We start from the raw sequence: 18388 nt of genomic DNA, 5'->3' as shown, positions 1-18388 counted from the left end.
TTGCTGCCAAGTATAAGGGAGTAACCTCCTCCGTTTCAAAGTCAATCTTCTGTAATGTTTTTTACTTTATAGGCAGCTAAAGGTTTTCTTTACAAAACCTTGGACTTTGGTGGGTGATGGAGAAAGATTGAATTACTTGCAGCAACATCAAAGTGGTCGAGTTTTGTAGGGAGTCCGAAATTATTGGATTAACTTTCAGTATATTTTCCCTTCTTCCTTTCTAATACTTCCCCACAGAGAGAAATCTCACTTTTATGGGAGGAACCTTTGCATTTTACTGTGAATTATGCAGTCAACTCTGGTTTGGTTTTTTGTTTTGTTTTTTTACCCTTATCCTTCACCATGTTATCCTATACTTTCATCCTTTATATCAAATTGAGGTGAACATTATATGTTATTCTTCAAAGGGGCCAATTTTAGGAATCTGAGGTGCTCTTTCCTAAAGTAAAGAATGAGAAGTCTGACATGCCTAACTGTTAAGTAGAAAACAATTTTCAAGGAGTGAATTTTATTTTTTCTTTGAGAGAAGTAAGGTCAAAAAGGTTGTATGTTTCTTCTATAACAGGTGATGATAGACCTCCTCACCAAAACAGAATTAAAAGTGGTAACAGTAGAGACTCAGAGAACCTTGAGCTTAGATTTTAGTTACTTCAAAATAAACTGATTTTTCACTTCTGCTAACTATAGCAGAGTTTTTGACTGCTTCATAATGTCCTACCAAAATAAGATATTTAACCCAAATAGATTCAGATGTGCCTTTAAGGAATTTTGCTTTAAAAAGTTCTTTGTTACAGCTAAGTAAAATCAAGTGAATGAATAAAAGCTACTTTTCCAGAAGTAAAAGGCAAGAGAATGAAATCTCAGCTGCCAAAGAAAATTTTGGCTTAAAAATAAAGCAATCAACGGAGCATAGACTATCAGATAAATTGTAATAGTCAACCAATATTTATAAAAAGCTTTATACCATTGCTTTGCTTATATACATACCTACTCTGAGATTTATGGTCTTTTGGCAAGGTCTCCTTACTTTGATGGCATGTTTCTCTGAATAGCTTTCTTAAGCTCTTACTTTTTCTCCATTTGTGGCTTTAACTCATTGCTCTGTATACTGTTTTCATTCAGATGATGATGATACACTACTTAAGTAAACCCACATTGTTTTCTTAAGGTCAAGACTTGGGGCAAACTCTGGCTTGTAAATTGGTTTCCTTTGCATTTTTTTCAAGACAATAATGCACGCTATCTAAATGGAAGAGAATGAAAAATGAGAAAAGCAAAAGGAATATGAAATAGTGGGAAGAACTATGAATTATGAAGCAGATTTCCATAAGTTGGGATCCAAGCCATGTAATGGTGATATTTGGCACACTATTTACCCTGTCTGGGATTGAAGTTTTCTTCATCTCTAAAATGACAGGTCTAATTTAGGTTAGTGGTTTCTTAACTCGTGGGTTTCAGTCATGAGGTTATTGCAGGGGATCCGTGAATCCATGTTTGTGTCCTCACCATTTCATCAAATGATTCAGCATAAGGAAGAGGCAAATATACTTCTGTAAACTATATATTACTATTTTCAACTGCATGTAGATGTAGTTATAATGAAAAATTATAAATTAACTTTAAAATGTCACCAAATTTCTAATAGCTTTTTGTCATTAAGTATTTTCTCAATCAATGGATATTAACTAGTACAACTACTATCATATAGGTAGTCTTTGAAATTGTTTTGATGTTAAAAGGGCTCCTTATATTCAGAGGGTTTGGAACTATTGGACTATATAGTTTCTAAATTAACTTCTTGCTGACATTCCATGAATCTAAAAATCACATAACCAGGCTTTAGTCCAAATAAATCTATTTTGCTTTTGTCTCTTTTTCTTTATCTCATTCTTGCCACTCACATTTTCTGAATCTTAACAACTTTTCTCTCCTCTGTAGCAGCTATTATGACTTAAAGCTATTAAACACTAGCTGTGTTTTTTTGTTTTGTTTTGTTTTTTTGCTGAGGCAATTGGGGGTTAAGGACTTGCCCAGGATCACACAGTCAGGAAGTGTTAAGTGTCTGAAATCAGATTTAAACTCAGATCCTCCTGACTTCAGGGCTGGTGCTCTATCCACTGCACCACCTAGCTGCCCCTTGACTATGGGGTTTTGATTGAGCCAAGGTTTCCAGGGACCAAAGATGGTAGAGGAAGTAGGGTAGATGACTGAGTATCATCAGAGGGAGAAACAAATACTTTCACTGTTATATTTAATATATGTAATTATATATGTGTGTGTCTGTTCTCTTCCTGGAGATATAGATATATAAGTGTGTGTGTGTATTTTTTTCCCTTCATATAGTCTGAGGTACAGTATGTGTGTTGATATAAAATATGTAAAAATAAATAAATATGTATATATGTATATGTAATCTGTGTGTATATGTGGTTGTGGGTGTGTAGAAACATATATATAAAATATATTTAAACATGTGAGCGCTTTATCGGTGCTATTTAATAATAACAGTAATGATCATGATAGCTAACATTTGTAAAGCACTTATTTTGTGCCGGGCACTGTGCTAAATACTTTACAATTATTACCTCATTTGATATATATTCCCCCCCCACACACATGGAGTATACCTCAGATCACTTGGACAGAAGGATGAAATAGATGAGAAGTTAGAAAACAAATCCTAAGTCTGGCACTGAGGCATGACTTTATAGTGATGAGAGACTTCAGTTATCTGTTTCACTTCATGGTTTGCATGTTTTCAAAGCCATCTCCTTAGGGAAAAATAGCTCACTGTAGATAGTTTCTGATTCCTAACAAAATGTAGTAAATATACTCTAGAATTGAGGTTGATCCTCTTATTCTTTATTGCTGATATGGTTTCTGCAGGTGAGCTTTGCTTAGGAGTCTGCAGAATATGTTTAAATATGTGAATGCTTTATCGGTGCTATTTAATAACAACAATAATGATCATGATAGCTAACATTTGTGAAGCAGTTATTTTGTACTGGGCACTGTGCTAAATACTTTATAATTACTACCTCATTTGATCTCTATAACAGTTCCCATTTACAGTTGAGGTGAAGAGTCTTAGAACTCTGAATCATCAAGTAGCATATGGGAATTGATATTTTAAAAACATATCCTTTCGGGGCAGCTAGGTGGGGCAGTGCATAGAGCACCAGCCCTGGAATCAGGAGGACCTGAGTTCAAATGGTCTCAGACACTTAACACTTCCTAGCTGTGTGACCCTAGGCAAGTCACTTAACCCAATTGCCTCAGGAAAAAAAAAAAGAAAACATATTTTTTCCCCTCCCAGACACTATGTAAGTAAATCCACTGCATAGAATCTCACACTTAGAGAAATGATAATCTAATACTCCCAGATCTGTGATCTTATTATTGTAGTTTTGTCAGAGATCCTGATAAAAGCAGACTTCTTAACTTATTGATTTGGCTTAATAATTTCATCTTTTAGGAGGTAGAAGAATTAAAAAAAAGTGGAGGGTGGGACATCATATTGTATATTTGATTTTTACTAGTAAGCAAGAAACTGGATGCTGCTATAAAAGTGATAGGAACCTTTGGGGGCAGCAGCAAATTCCTTTCTCTCAGAATTTGTGATAGATAGAGAAAAACTGCTCTATCATAATCATAATCATAAATGCTCCCTAGATTTTGGGAAAGCCTGATTTTAAAGAAATTTTTAAAAAATGATACATAGGATCCCATGGACTAAAATTCTACTAAGGAAGCCAGCCCAAGATGGATGGTGAATGCTTTATTTAATTTTCTTTTTCTTAACCCTAAACAGTACTCTACTTAAGAAGAACATTTCCATATATACAACAGGATACAAAAGGAGAGTTATTCATTCCCTTCTTGCTCCTTTCAACACTAATGTATTTCTTTTAACTTTCCATCTTTTTCCCCTCTTAAAATTCCTGGAATAAAACAAATGCACCATTAGTATAACTATAGCCTTAGTATCTTTTTTCCCCCTTATTTTATTTCCTTCAATACCTTTAAAGGTCTGAACATTAAGGTTCTGAAAGAACTTTCTCCTCCTCTTAGAATGTTAGCACAGCATCCTGTTGTTCAAATGAATTTATTTTTCTACATTTCTGGGGACTCTTTTTTTTTTTTAATTTCCAAAGTTTCTGCTCAGCTCAAGTATTTTCACCAGAAATCCTTGAAAACCCACTTTCCATCAAAAGGCCTTTTTTCTTCTCTTACAATTATATTCAGCTTCCTAGGGTAAGATATTCTTAGTTTAAGCCTATTTATTTTCTTTATTAAAATTAAATTTTAAGGTCTTTCATTTTTAGTAGAAGCTGCCAGATCTTGTATGATCCTGAAATTCTGGATTTTTGCAGGAAATATATATATATATATATATATATATATATATATATATATATATATTTTTTTTTTTTTTTTAAGGAACTTTGTTATTTTGGCTATGCTATTCCTGGGACTTTTCATTTTGAGGCTTCTTTCAGGAGGTGATCATTATATTCTTTGTATTTTCACACTGTCTTCTGTTTCTTATGTATATACATCTTATTATACTTATTATTATACATTTGAATTCTCATTTATGCTTTGTTGAAATTTAATATCCACCCTCTTTTTAAAATAATGCTTTGCAGAATATCCAATGATTCTTAAATTATCTTTCCTTGACCTATTGCCTTGACCAGGCCACTTATTTTTGATAGGATATAGCTTATGTTTTTTATTTTTCTAATTTTTTGGTTTTATGGTAATACTCCTTACTGTCTCATTGGAGTTCTGTGTGGTCTATCCTACTTTTCAGGAAATCTATTACTTGAGTAAAATCTCTTTTTCTTTTAAGCTTTCTCTTTTAAGCTCTTTATTCTCATTCCAACTCCTTCATTTTTAAAAAAATCTTTTGTTTTATTTCTTCTAGGTATTCATGTAAACCATTGAAAATTCATTATTTCTTCTAAGTCATTTTTTATAGCTTTTATGGAGTTACTTCTATTTTGGGGGAATCTCTAAGATCTATAATAATTTTTATAATGGTCAGGTTTTGTTTGTTTTTTAATTTCTTCAACTTTCTAGCTTTTGTTCTTGAATTGAGGGTTTTTGGTTTTTTTTGTTTGTTTGTTTGTTTTAGTTTTTGGTAAAAATTAGACTACTTCTCTCTCTACCATATACTTTTGGGTGGGATATTAGGTTCTGATTGGTCTCACCTTGGTTCCCCAGAATTCTTGACTGACTCCCACATTCTACTATTAGGATCTTTGAATTTCAGAGGATTAACTATTTGAGACCTTTTATGATTTCTCAGAATAGGATACAGAACTTGGAGGCCCTGGGCCTCTAAAATGTCATGGTCTGTGGGCTACAGCATCACTCTGATTGCTGCTCTGTGGGCTTCCAAGATCCCCACCCTGACTCTTCCCTTACTGCATTTAGACACAGAACCTTGACAAAAACACATGTCTTTATGCGATTGTTTCTTTTGCTAACACTAATATTGTTACTTTTGATGGTGGCCTCTTTTCTTCTCATCTTTGTGATTCCTGCTAAATTTGTGGAGAAGATAAATTTATTCAATGTACTTTCTTATTATGTTTTTGTATTATTCTTCAAATTGATTATTCATGGACAACAATTGATGAAACTGAGGAGGGATGACCCGGAGAACAGAAAACTGAGGAGGGAATGATAGTTCTGAGTATTTGAAAATCTGTCATGTGGAGGAAACAAGTCAACCAAAAATTATTAAGCATTTACTATGTGCCAGAGACTGTGCTAAGTAATGGGAATATCAGTATAAGCAAAAAGATAGCCCCAGCCTTCAAAGAATTTATATACTCATGGAGGAAGATAGCAAATTAAAAGAAAACAGAAGGGAGAAAAAGGAAAGACAGGATTCCTGTCTAGGAGCATGGTAGTTAAAGTCTACAAGTCAGGAGTGCAGCCTGCAGTGGAGTGAAGCTATGGCTGGCCTGGGTATCATCTAAAAGGAGACATCCAGTTAGAGGAAGAGGTCATGAGGATGAGGTTATGTCCAATAGGAAGGATTAGAGTTGTTCTTTTTGGACCCCAGAAAACAGAACTAGAAGCACCAGGGTGGAATCTGGACGAGAGGGGCATCCCCCTTTTGGTAAATCTTGCAGACTGGATGACCATTCATTCTTTTCGGATATGAGTTGTTCTGGATAGCTAGTAAGGTCAATTTCAAGTCTGAAATTCTAGATTTTTGTCATTTTTTTAAAAAAAAGAAAACCTAATTATTGAGCTTTTTATTACTTCTTTGAAAATGTCAAGTGCTCATAAAGATGATAATTAAATAAATAGTTCAGTAAGTAGACAACTGAAGCATCAATAGAGACAATTTTTCTTCTTTTCATGAGTTGTGAGGGGGCACCTGGACAGAGACATAAGTATGATTAGGTGGCTTGGCATTTATATCATTAAATTCTTTTGTAGAATTTTTGGTTGGATGTTCATTTTAATATGCTTAGTCCTATAAGTGGTTAGGTGCCTTCAATTTGGTTATTGTGTTGTTTCTCTTAAGCTAACAGAGAACGAACCTAATAGAGGATTCAGTGAACTTTAGAAAGTAGTGTATTAAGAATACCAAATTTCCTGAAGGAATTGATGTACCTCCAAACATCAATCAGCATCAATCATCCCTGGGCAGTTCACATGTGGATTATCTTCTGAATGGATTACCTTTAGGAGATTTTAATTCCTCAATTCTCTTTCCTATACCTCCTAGCATATTATACTCCCTAGCACTCTCTTCCTACTCCACACAACTCACAACTCAAGTAATATATAGTTAAAAGAATAAAAACAATACTAATGTGAGCAAAACAAAAATAGGCAGTTAAACAGATGGTCAAAAAAAAAAGTAACATTCTGTTTAGAAGAACTGGACTTGTTTAACCTATATTGGATTGCTTGCTGTCTGTTAGGAGGGGATGGAGGAGAAGGAGGGAGAAAAATTTGGAAGACAAGGTTTGGCAAAGGTAAATGTTGAAAATTATCTTTGCATGTATTTGGAAAAATTAAAAAAAAACTATTAAAAATACAAGTTAAAACTGCCAAAAATTCTAGATTTCAATCCATAGCCAAATTAATTTCTAAAAATTATCTACTTTTTAGTATTTTGCTCATTTCCCTCTTTAGTAAAACAGAGATCATAATTTTTATATTGCCTACCCCATAATTTGTTGTGAGGAAAATATTATATAAACTATAAAGCCCTACAAACAAATAAATGTGAATTGCTCTTATTATTCATGTCATTGATCCAGTCTATTAGTTCTTTTTTCCCAACAAACTTGTATCAAAAATCTTTTACTTGTAAGGATTAATAAGTTTACTTAGCTCCTTTTCTTTTGAACAAGATTGGGCTATATGAGATCACTGGATATCTAGGCATGGGAATTTTAGTGAAATATACTCTAAATATTAGTGAAACCAATTCTATCCATTTCTTTTTGAGTTAATCCCAAAGTCATTATTAGGATATAGCAAACAGTACTGAATAGATTTTATTTTCAGGTGCCACTTAATCATTAGGCATCACTTCATTTTATTGAAGTTTTCTATTCTTAAATGTTAAATGTTCTTAAATGTTCTTACAGAACTTATACCTAAATTTCCTTAAGTTAACCATGAGCAAGGTTTCAATCCTTAAGAGAATAAGAGGGACGGACAACCAAGGTCGACAAGTTACAGTGGCAACCGCCAAGTATATGAGCAGTAATTGTTTTAAGATTTGTTCTTGCTGAATAAATGGATATGGATTTGGGAGCTGGAAAATCTAGGATTAGAGCCAGCCCTTTGATGCCCAGGCTTGTGTGCAAGATACCACCATGGTTATAGGTATAGACAGAGTTCAACAAGTATTTTTCAGAATGTCTCTTGTGTTCTTAGCATTATGCTAAAATGTTATTTATGGGAAACAGGGTAGAGAAAAGGAACAAAGAAATACAAAGAAAACATCTTGGGTTTCATTCTATCTGGTGAAATAAAACTAACAAGCTTAAGAATCAACTAATAGCATTTATATAACTAAAGTGTTTTAATATGTTAGCTCATTTGATTAAATGACAATAAAGCACTAACATGTGTCCTAAATGATTTTTCATACAAAAAGATTTAAGAATAGGGAGGAATCTGTGTTGACGATAGTTATAGGAAGAAAATTAAAGGATGGCTTAGTTTTGGAGCAACAGAGAGACATGAAGGAAGAGGAGCTTCCAGATGGGGGAATCCATTAATCAAGACTTGGAATTAGTGTGTGCAGACCATATTGAGGAGGTCAACCTGACTATAATAGAGTACATGTATAGGTAAGTAGTAAAAGATAAGTGTGTGTTAGTGGAGTGGGGTCAGTAAGACAAGGAGAGAAGTTCTGACTCAGTAATAGCTGGCATTTATGTGCTACTTAAAAGTTTGCAAAACACTTCACATGTAGTATTTAATTGTATTTTTAGTTCAACCCAATGAAAGAGAAAAGGGAGACTTCGTAACTTTCCTTCTTCCTCCCACTCCACACACCTCTCTTATACTCTCTTAAGTGATATATCGTTGTCCTCCTATGGGAAGCAGATGGGAGCTGGTTTTAGCAGCCTTGCTGAACCTTTCTTGGGTCAGGCCCTACAGGACGACCATTCCCATTTTGTAGATGAAGAAGGCCCCAGAGAAGTTAGCTTGCTTATAATCAGACAGCCAGTAATTGTCAGAGGAGAAATGCATCATTCTTCCTACTATTTCATGCTTCCTCTCCATGTCCATAGGCATCTGTGAGCCCTGATGGAGCAAGGAAGTGAGGTAATATATTGCTTTAATCCTAAAGCTGCTTCTCTTTTAAAGTTCACGGAGTGCTGGGTTTGATGGTGCACACCTGTGATCAATCCCTGCCCCAGTGGGGTTCTTGAACTTGGGCTTGAGCTCAGGAGGCTGAGGTCAGTCAGGTGCACCAACATGGTGAACCCCCAGCATGACGGGGATTCCAGGCCACTTAAAGAGAGCTGGTTTGGCTAGGACACAGATGGAGAAGGTCAAAGCTTCAGTGTTCATCAATAGTGAGATGCGGTCTCTGAATGACTGTGATGCTTCCAAATTGGGTGACAAAAGGAACCAATTCTCCCTACCTTCCCCCAAAAAAGAAAAGAAAGTTCACTGAATTTGGTAGAACTCTTGTCTGGTTTCAAACTCAGCCAGAGTTCTATCTACTGAGACCTAGCTGCCCTGTATCCTGTCTTTTAAGGGCCTGGGAACTAAGACTGATTTTTACGTTTAAAAAAGATAATAAAATTTTACTTTAAGTACAGAAACCATCATTACCTTGAAATACAAATACAGATAGGAGCTGGCCTGCAGGCCGGAATAGGCTGGCCCCTCACCTAGTGAGGCTCCCAACTGACAGCTGAGACTCCCAGAGGGAAGTGACTTGCCCCGTTTCACTCAGATAATGAGTAGCAGAGCTGGGATGCAGACCCAAACCCTCTCTGAAGCCAAATGCAGTCATCTTTCCACTACATCCTTCTGCAGTGCATAAATAAAGTGAGAAATGTGTTCTAACCAGAAAAAAATGAATAGTAAAAGGTAACAAAGTAGTGAAACCCTTGGTCTTCTTGGCCACGTTCACAGATCCATACAAATCCTCAGCACAGCAGTTCTGTCCTTTCCCCAAAGTCCTTTGCCTTGGCTCCTGCTATAATTTTGACAGAAGTGTTTAATTTTAGGGCCCAGTGCCATTCAGAAAGTGTTTACTGGCATGAAAGAGTTCTGTGTGACCACAGATGATCGCTACATTATAAGAAGAATGCAATTTAGACACTGGATTGGTAAGACATAGGATAATGATATAGAGTAGGGGGAAATAACAGGGCTCTCTCCACATCAGTCTACAAATTGTTGTGTTCCATCCCTCGAATGGCTGGTTTTGTTGAAGCCATACTTAAAGCAAGCTTTTAAAAATCAGAGAGCCTTCTGATTTCAGGGAAATTCAAGAATCATTTTTCATGACTGAGATAGCATCTTAAATGCCCATGTCAGACTTTTTAAAATACTTCCTTTTAAATGGTATTGCTTAATAGTGTAGGAGAACAGAACAGTTGACTTGGATTGAACTTATGATTCTGATACTGGCTATGTACTACCTTATTAAACTCTCTGAGACTTAATGATTTACACAGCTTACCTCTCAGGATTGTTGACATGAAAATGCTTTGTACACCTTAAAGTGCTCTATAATTTTGAGTTATTGAGAATTGATTTATGCTGTATGAGCTATGGAAGTAGCTTCCAATTGTTTGGAATTGTTTTTGTGGAGAAACTGTATTTGGATTATTGAAGGAGCTTCTAATTTTCACCACAAATTGGAAATCAGTGGCCTTATTTTCTGCAGACTCTTTTCCTTAGGCTTTTTTAAAAAAACAATATGTTTTCCTCTGAGCCATATACATTATTAATTTTTAACTAAATTTAGATTATGGACCTTATCAAAAGTTATTGTGTAGGAGGAGTTGTGACTTGAAGAAATCAGGGATTACAAGATTTTAATTAGTCAATGAATATTTATTATTCTTTAAAGACTAAATTTTCCAGATTTGTAAAAAATTCTGCATTATTTTCTAGATTTTTAAGAACTTCTACATTATCTATAATTTTCCATTGCATCTCTCCTCATTCTCTGTTCCAGAGAACAATTTCTTATAACAAGCATTAAAAAAGGACCTCCTCCAAAAAAAAAAAAAAGCCAGTAAATTAGCCAACAAATCCTAAAACTTCAATATCCATTCCACACCCAAGGGCTGGTACCTTTACAAAGAAGGGAAGGAGATGATTTTTCACATCTGTCTTGCTCTCGTTTGGAGTCAGTTTTGGTCATTCTAATTTCATAGCTCTTAACTTTGTTTTGTTGTTCTTTCCAGCTACATTGTTGTAGTCATTGTGTATTATTTTCCTGGTTTGGATTATTTCATTTTGTATCAGTTAGTAGAAATCTTCCCACGCTTTTCTATATTCATTATGTTCATTATTGCTTAGAGCGCAGATATACCATTACACTCAGGTCCTACAATTTGTTTAACCATTCTCAAATATAAGAATAGAGGAGGAAGTTTGTATTCCATAAGGAAAGTGTAAAATACATACATATTTTTGTGTATAAATATATGAAAAGTGCAAATGAAATGTGAGGGTCTTGTTGAGAAAGCTTGGGGGGATTAGGAATTGTAGTATTTGATTTGAGCACTTAAAAAAAAAATAGGCATTGTAAGAGGCAGATTGTCAAGTATTTGTTGTGTCCCATGTACCAGGCACTGTGTTTGGTGCTGGGGATACTGTGGTATTTTTCTTCTTTAATATATAATAGTTCTCTGTGAGAGCAGGTTTCTTGGGGAGGTTTTCTGGAGGCAGCCTTAGTTTCAGTTAAGAGTAATAATCACCCAAATGCAGCCAGGTGATAAAAGTTCAGATCTTTTATTTCTTATCTCTTTCCTTGGGCCCGTTTAGCTCAGAGGCCTATCTCTCTGGTTGGTTCCAAGAGCTCTTGCAGATTGTCCCTTGCTTCTGCCTCTGCTTTCTTCAGCCTCCAGACAGCACCTCCTTGCCTGGGGCTGAGCAGCTTTCTGGAGAGCCTTTCAGACCAGCATTGGTCTCAGTGGGGGAAGTGCAGGAGCCCAGCCACCACAGCTGTGTGAGAGGAAGTGAATCTGGTTGAGCCTCCGAGAGTGGGCTTCTGCTGAACTGACTGACGCTCCTCCACTCTGAATCTTTTCAACTGAACTCTCGACCTAGCCTCTGTCCACTTCTTATATATGATCTCCCAAAGGTTAACTCCTCCTCTGAGAGAATGGGATTATGGGTTTCCTCCCAGAGTGCTCTCTGGCCCTAAGACCTTCAAGGGAGGTGTGAATTTGGATATCTTATACTAAACCCTAAAATCTCCCAAATGTGTGAATTTCAGTGAGTACTTAAATACATTAGTGAGCTAGAGAACTTGCTAAGTCCCATGCTAAATTAGCACTTTGTAAGGATTCCAACAGGATACAAATACAAAAATGAAATAATCCCTGCCTTCAAGGAGTTTATATTCTGTGGTAGAAGACAATATACATACATGCATGCATACATGAATACACACAAAATTAACACAAAATAAATACAAAGTAGTTGGGGGAAGGAGAGAAAAGCTTCATATGGAAGATGACTTTTGAGTAGAGTTTTAAAGGAAACAAGGGGTTCTGAGAGATAAGGGTAAGGTGGGAGTCTATTCTGAGCATGGGAGGCCTTGAGTTGAGAGAGATACGTCTAAGGAACAGCAAGGTCAGGTTGGATGGAAGGAAGGAGGAGTAATTATCAATTCATGAGTTATTGATAACTTTGGAGAGCAATTTCAGGTGACTGGAGAGGTTGGCAGCTACGTTACAGAGTTGAGAACTAAGATGAGTGTGAAATAAATACAAAGAACAGAGATAGCATTTTTTAAAAATCTTGGCTAACATAAAGTATGAAACAATGAGAAATAATGTTAAGGGATTTTAATAGGGAATGATAGGAATTTATAATCAGCTAAATGGATAATATTCACATTGGCTGGAATTCCAAGCCCTCTGCAGTGGAGGTAGAAGTGATCCATAGGTTGTTGGTGATATAAGTGTGAAGCTTGTGAGAGAGGTCTGGGCTGGAGAGAGATCTAGAAATTATCTGTGTAGTAACTAGTGCCCCATAATAGAAGCTGTGGGCTGACTGAAATTGTGAAGGAAGAGAATGTTGAGAGGAATATATCTTTTATTGAACAAGTTTAGGAGGCCTCTGAGAGCCTCATTGTCTTAAAGTTTGGGAGTGAGTTAGTGCAGTGGACAGAGGCCTGAGCCCAAGTTCAGATGTAGTCTCAGACACTTTATTAGCTGGGTCATTTACCTTTGTGTTAATTTCCTTATTTTGAAAAATGGGGAGAACAATAGCATCCACCTCCTAGGGTTGTTTTGAGGATCAAATGAGTTAATATTTGTAAAGTGCTTTGAAAAATCTTAAAAGTACTATATAAAGGCTATTATTGTTGCCGTTAAATCATTACCATCCTTTAGGGTGCATTCATTTTAGATACTAGACAAAATTGCAAAACTTGTGAGGTTGGAGGAACAGATTTTCTTCTTAGTAAATAACGTATGATTTTTTAATACTTTTTTTCTTTTTTTACTAAATATCTATAGATAAATAATAAGGTGAGAAATGCAAAACAGGACAAATATACTTACACATTTTTATAGTGAATTTCCTTCCCCGAAGTGTGTTTGGAGATTGTATTCTTTTCTTTTATTGTTGTTCAGTCATTTTAATTGTGTTCTGACTTGGGGTTTTCTTGACAACGATATGGAATGGTTTGCTTTTTTTCCTTCTCCAGTTCATTTTACAGATGAGGAAACTGTGGTAAGTAACTTACCCAGTCACACAGCTAATAAGTATCTGAACTAAATTTGAACTCAGGTTTTCCTTTCTCCAGGTCAGGGCTGTATCCACTATGCCGTCTAGCTGCCCTTCCAACTGTTAGCATTGTTACGTTATGTACTTTTTCTTTTCATGTGAAACTCCAAGCTCAAGTGTTTGCTCCTTTACTTTCCTTAGGTGCCCCAGTGAGTGCCTGCAAAGGCTACCAGAGCAGTGGTTGCGGGATGTCTTGGAAGAAATTAAGTCTAGCAATCCTTCATCTAAACTCTGTGCAACAAGGCGCAGCGCTGGGATTCCTTTCTACATACAGGTAACCAGGAGACTGTCTTCCCTTATCATGTAGGACATTGAAGTGGGGGATATAGAGCAAGATGCTTTTATCACCTCCCACCCTAGACCTTTCATGGCTCCCACTTTTCAGCATTTCAGTGAACAGAAGATTCCTACCAATTGTGTGTGTGTGTGTATGTGTGTGTATGTATGTTAGTTTATTATATGAAAACTGTATTCCTGTAACAAGCCTGTTTTTTGAGAAGACAGTGAACAATAATGTATGATCTCAATGCCCGCTTGCACTCAGCTGAAAACCATAACTGCATTAGTGTTTCAGGTGGAGCCATCTTGCATTTTTCCTCTTGCTTCTTTTTAGGCAGTATAGATAATGCTTTTGTTAGAAAATCAGTGCGTTGGGTAAAGCAGATGGTTTCTGTGCTCATAGGCTGAGGGAGAGAGGGAAAAAACTGGGAAGCAAGGGGAGTTCCTTAAGCCAAAGGGACATCCCAGCACTGAATATCCTTTTTTAAAAAATTTGTTTTTTCTTTACTTTTACAAAAATATATTATTTTAAACATTCTTTTAAAATTCTGAGTTCTAAATGCTCTCCTTCCTTTCCACCCTCTTCCCTCATCCCCTGAGAAGGCAAGCAATATGATATCAATTATACATGTGAAATCATGTAGAATATATTTCCATATCAGTCATATATTTTAAAAAGCAAGAAAAATAAATAAAGGGAGAACATTATACATCAGTTTGCATTCAGAGTTCACCAGTTCTCTCTCTGGAAGTAGATAACATTTTTTCATCGTGAGCCCTTTGAACTTGTCTTGAATCATTATATTGATCAGAGTAGCCGAGTCTCACAGTTGATCATCATTACAACATTAATATTATTATGCACAATGATCTCCTAGTTCTTCTTACTTAACTTTGCATCAATTTATATAGATCTTGCCATGTTTTTCTGTGAATATAATTTTTAGTCAAACTTTTCTTGAGTGTTCAGTAGAACTGTGTTGGGGGAAAAAAAATTAAGGCAAGATTAAAAATGTGGGAAAATTCCAAATGAATGAGATGGAGTTTTATTACTCACTTCTCTCTACGTTCTTCTCTTCTGCTCTTAACATAGCTACTCAGTTCCAATAGACACCATATGCAGAAGAAAGGATTCATTATGCTTAAAAGAAAGAAGGATGTTGATTTGACCCAGAGGTCAGCAATGTATAGTTGCACTGGGCTAAAGCTGGTAACCTTCATAAATCAACTCTGTGCTGGCTTCTCTATTGGGCTGCTGTTCTTTCTCCTCAGTATGATATATCCTGTAGCAATGTTTGTGCCTCACCTGAGCCTGAATACAGATGAGAAGGCAAGGAGAATATCTCCTTTTGATGTGAACTATGTGTCTTTAGCACACTCTTGGTATGAAATGATTGTGAAACTCTTTAAGAGAAGGGACTGACATTTTGTTTTATTTGTGTGTATTTTGTATTGACATATCTGTTTACATGTTATTTTCCCCCCCATTAGAATATAAGTTCTAGATAGAAGGAACTGGTAGTTTTTATATCCTTTGTATACAACAGAGTGCCTAACACATAGTGAGTGTTTAATAAATGCTTGTGGAATTAATTTATATCATAGTCCTTCTGGGTTTTCCTGTGCAGCTAAAGAAAAATTAGATCTTGAATGGATGGTGTCTTTCAGAGGCCAAAGGTCTAATTTTACAAGGAGTTTTGTTCCTAGTTCTCCATTTAAAGGAAATGATATTTATTATGGAATTTTTGTTATAGTCTTCTACTTTGGCTTTACTATTAGTTACGAAATTAGAGACCATTAACAAGTTATTGGTCTGAACCATTCCCTTGGTATCTTAGATTTGGAGCAGGCAGGTATATTAGAGATTACCTAGAATTGTCTTATAGATATCTTGTCTTACAGATAAAGGGGCAGAGGAGTAAAAGATTGAGGGAGTAGCTCAAAGTCAAATAGCTAGTTAATGACATAACTGGAGTTTATGTAAAACTCCTAATTCCAAGTTCAGATTTTGCCCAGTAAGCTCCCTTCCCCGTTTCATGGATGGTTTAAATTAATAATTGAAAACAGACAAGTTGTGTGATTATTCTGTGTGACAATGAATCTATATAGATGAACCGAGGAAATTTTAAGCTTGCTACTATTGTATGGGAAAAGGGGAGTAGGGTGTGTATGAGGGGAGGGTACATTGAGGCTTGTTAATATCTGCCCTATTTTCCCACAGGCATTGCTGGCTTCTGAGCCAAAGAAAGGCAGGATGGATTTATTGAAGATAACAATGAAAGAATTGATCTCTTTGGCTGTACCTTCAGATGACTCACAGAGTTCAGTCCCACAGGTAATAATTAAAACGTACTCCCTCAAAGTCTTACCAGGAAGGCAGTTGTTTTAAGCTGTTACTGTCTTTAAAACAAAACAAAACTTAGAGCTCTCCTATGAGTAGACTTGCTATTGCTGTATAAGTCAGGAACAAGACAGATATTCAAAACCATTTGGATTTTGTTTCTGTTTATTGCCTCTCCCCCTAAAATAAGCCTCAAGCACCACTTCAGTGGCTGTGTATTGTCTCTATAAGAAGTTATTTCTAAGTTGTGGTGAAAAACATCCTGTTTCCGTTAGGGAGGATTTTTGTATACAATAATGATTGCCTCTGATATTTATAAACTAATATGATATCACTTAAGAATTTCCCATGTGTGTTTCTCTGCCATTGGGGCATATTTAATAGCAAGGTCAGGCGAAACTTTTCTAAAAAAGTTAATACCCAACCTTCTGCAGATGGAAAAACAGCATCTTTCAATTTTAATAATAGTTTATTTTAAGCCCCTGAAAAATCTCATTTTGTGAAAAAGGTTTCAGTTATTAAACCAACCAACAAACATTTTCTGAGTTTTTCCCACATGCTACTAGGCATGTGAGAAATATAAGGAAGCATAAGACCTGGTCTACATCCTATCCTGATAGAGCATATCATTTAGTTAGGGAAAGAAGGCAAATACACATAAAAAGATATTTAATAATAAAGGAATGTTCATGGGGAATGCCAGATGGCTCTTTTAGCATCAACAGTAGCTTCAGAAATGTGGTTGCCACCTGAGGCCTGGGGCCTCCAAAGTTGGCTTGTGGTTGATTAGCATGTATCTGTCCTTGTGAGTCAGGGATGGTGTCCCATTCCATATGTATTTGCACCTTTCCCTTGTCTCTGGCATCATCTTCCATGCTCTCCCTGTAAGTGAGGTTGTCTGGCCAGAGGGTCCACGCTCTCAGTCTATAGCACTCATATGTAGCTCCCTACCCTCCATGCTATAGCTGCCTGCACTCCTGCCCAAGAGACACCCTACTGCTAGGGGGCTGGTCCCCTTCTTCTTGGAAGAGCACGCAGATAGAAGAAGATGACTCGAAAGAAAATTAGTACACAGAATTCTCCCCTAGAACTTAAGAAAGATATTGTAACATTGTAAACATTGTAAAAACAAAGTTAAGTTAAAGGATGGAAAGGTAGGAGGCACAAAATGAAAAGATAATTTTAAAAATTGAATTTCTTTTGATATGTTTTGGTTTTTATATCACTGATAAATTTCCACCACTTTTATTTTTCTCCTTCCAGACAACTCTCCTTTATAATACAGAATGAGAAAGAGAAAATAAAAAGTTTGGGAAAACTAAGCAACTCATTAATAAAGTCTGATACTATATATGATATTCCCTACACATCAAAATCTGCCATTTTGGTGAAGTGAGAGCATGTGCCTTCTCATAAAAATGGATTTTAAGAATATATATAGAGATAAAGAGGTGGAAGCTGATGTCTAGGTCTTCCTAGTCCTGTGAAGAAATAGCAAAGGCAAGTCACTATTTGTTGGGCCTAATATATGCCCATCTCTGTGCTTGCACTATGAGATATGCAAGAAGAAAAAAAGCACATTCATTACTTTTCTGGAATTTGCCATTTCTTTGGAGAGTCTAGATTTACCCATATAAAAATGAGAAGACTAAAAGGAAAATTAAACACTAGATTGAGTTATAAAGACAAATACCACAAAAAACAATTAAAGATATTGTTATCTTAGAATAGTCAGTATACATGTAAAATAGGGAAGACTGCATGCAGGAAATTAAATTTGAGGCAGTGTTTGATTTAGATTGTTAAAGAGAATGCAAAATTGTTAGAGAAGAGACTTTTCAATTGGAAGGTAACATTGAACTAGGAGATATGGAAATAACAGACATTAGATACCACCAATAGCCTTTGTGTTTCATTTACTGACCATAAATTCAACAGCTCATTAGTATTTGAGTTTGAAAGATTCTGTAGTGTTCATTTAAATTAATACCTTTCGAAATAAATGGTCATTTGGATGGGTTGTTTATGAACCATTTACACTGAAATAAAAAAAAATTATTGAATCTCTTTTCAAATAAGCCAGCTTCTAGTTTTATTGAACACTTCAGTAGCACTTTCTTTGGTTTTTTTTGTGTTTATTATTTGATTTTCAGCATTTCTAGTTTCTAGCTTTTTTTTTTGAACATTATTTTTGTTAATTTCTAGGTTTTTTTAGTTGCTCCATAACTTCATTGGTCTTTTCCTCAAATCTTTTAATTAGGTATAATAATTTTCCAAGTCACA

The 18388-nt window shown here is 35.7% G+C and overlaps 1 protein-coding gene across 2 annotated transcripts in view; it reads left to right on the top strand.

Moving 5' to 3' along the window:
- THADA (THADA armadillo repeat containing) overlaps positions 1-18388 on the top strand; it is a 419051-nt gene that overhangs the window by 88355 nt on the left and 312308 nt on the right. For both annotated transcript variants that reach the window (XM_031950412.1, XM_031950413.1), the window contains exons 23-24: positions 13627-13759; positions 15986-16099. In XM_031950412.1, coding sequence (XP_031806272.1) covers positions 13627-13759; positions 15986-16099 — 247 coding nt within the window. The remainder of the gene's footprint in view (positions 1-13626; positions 13760-15985; positions 16100-18388) is intronic.

Source organism: Sarcophilus harrisii, chromosome 2 (genome assembly GCF_902635505.1).
Source record: "Sarcophilus harrisii chromosome 2, mSarHar1.11, whole genome shotgun sequence".
Lineage (NCBI taxonomy): Eukaryota > Metazoa > Chordata > Mammalia > Dasyuromorphia > Dasyuridae > Sarcophilus > Sarcophilus harrisii.
Note: the sequence above shows the minus strand (reverse complement) of the source record. Positions and strands in the feature narration are given on the sequence as shown.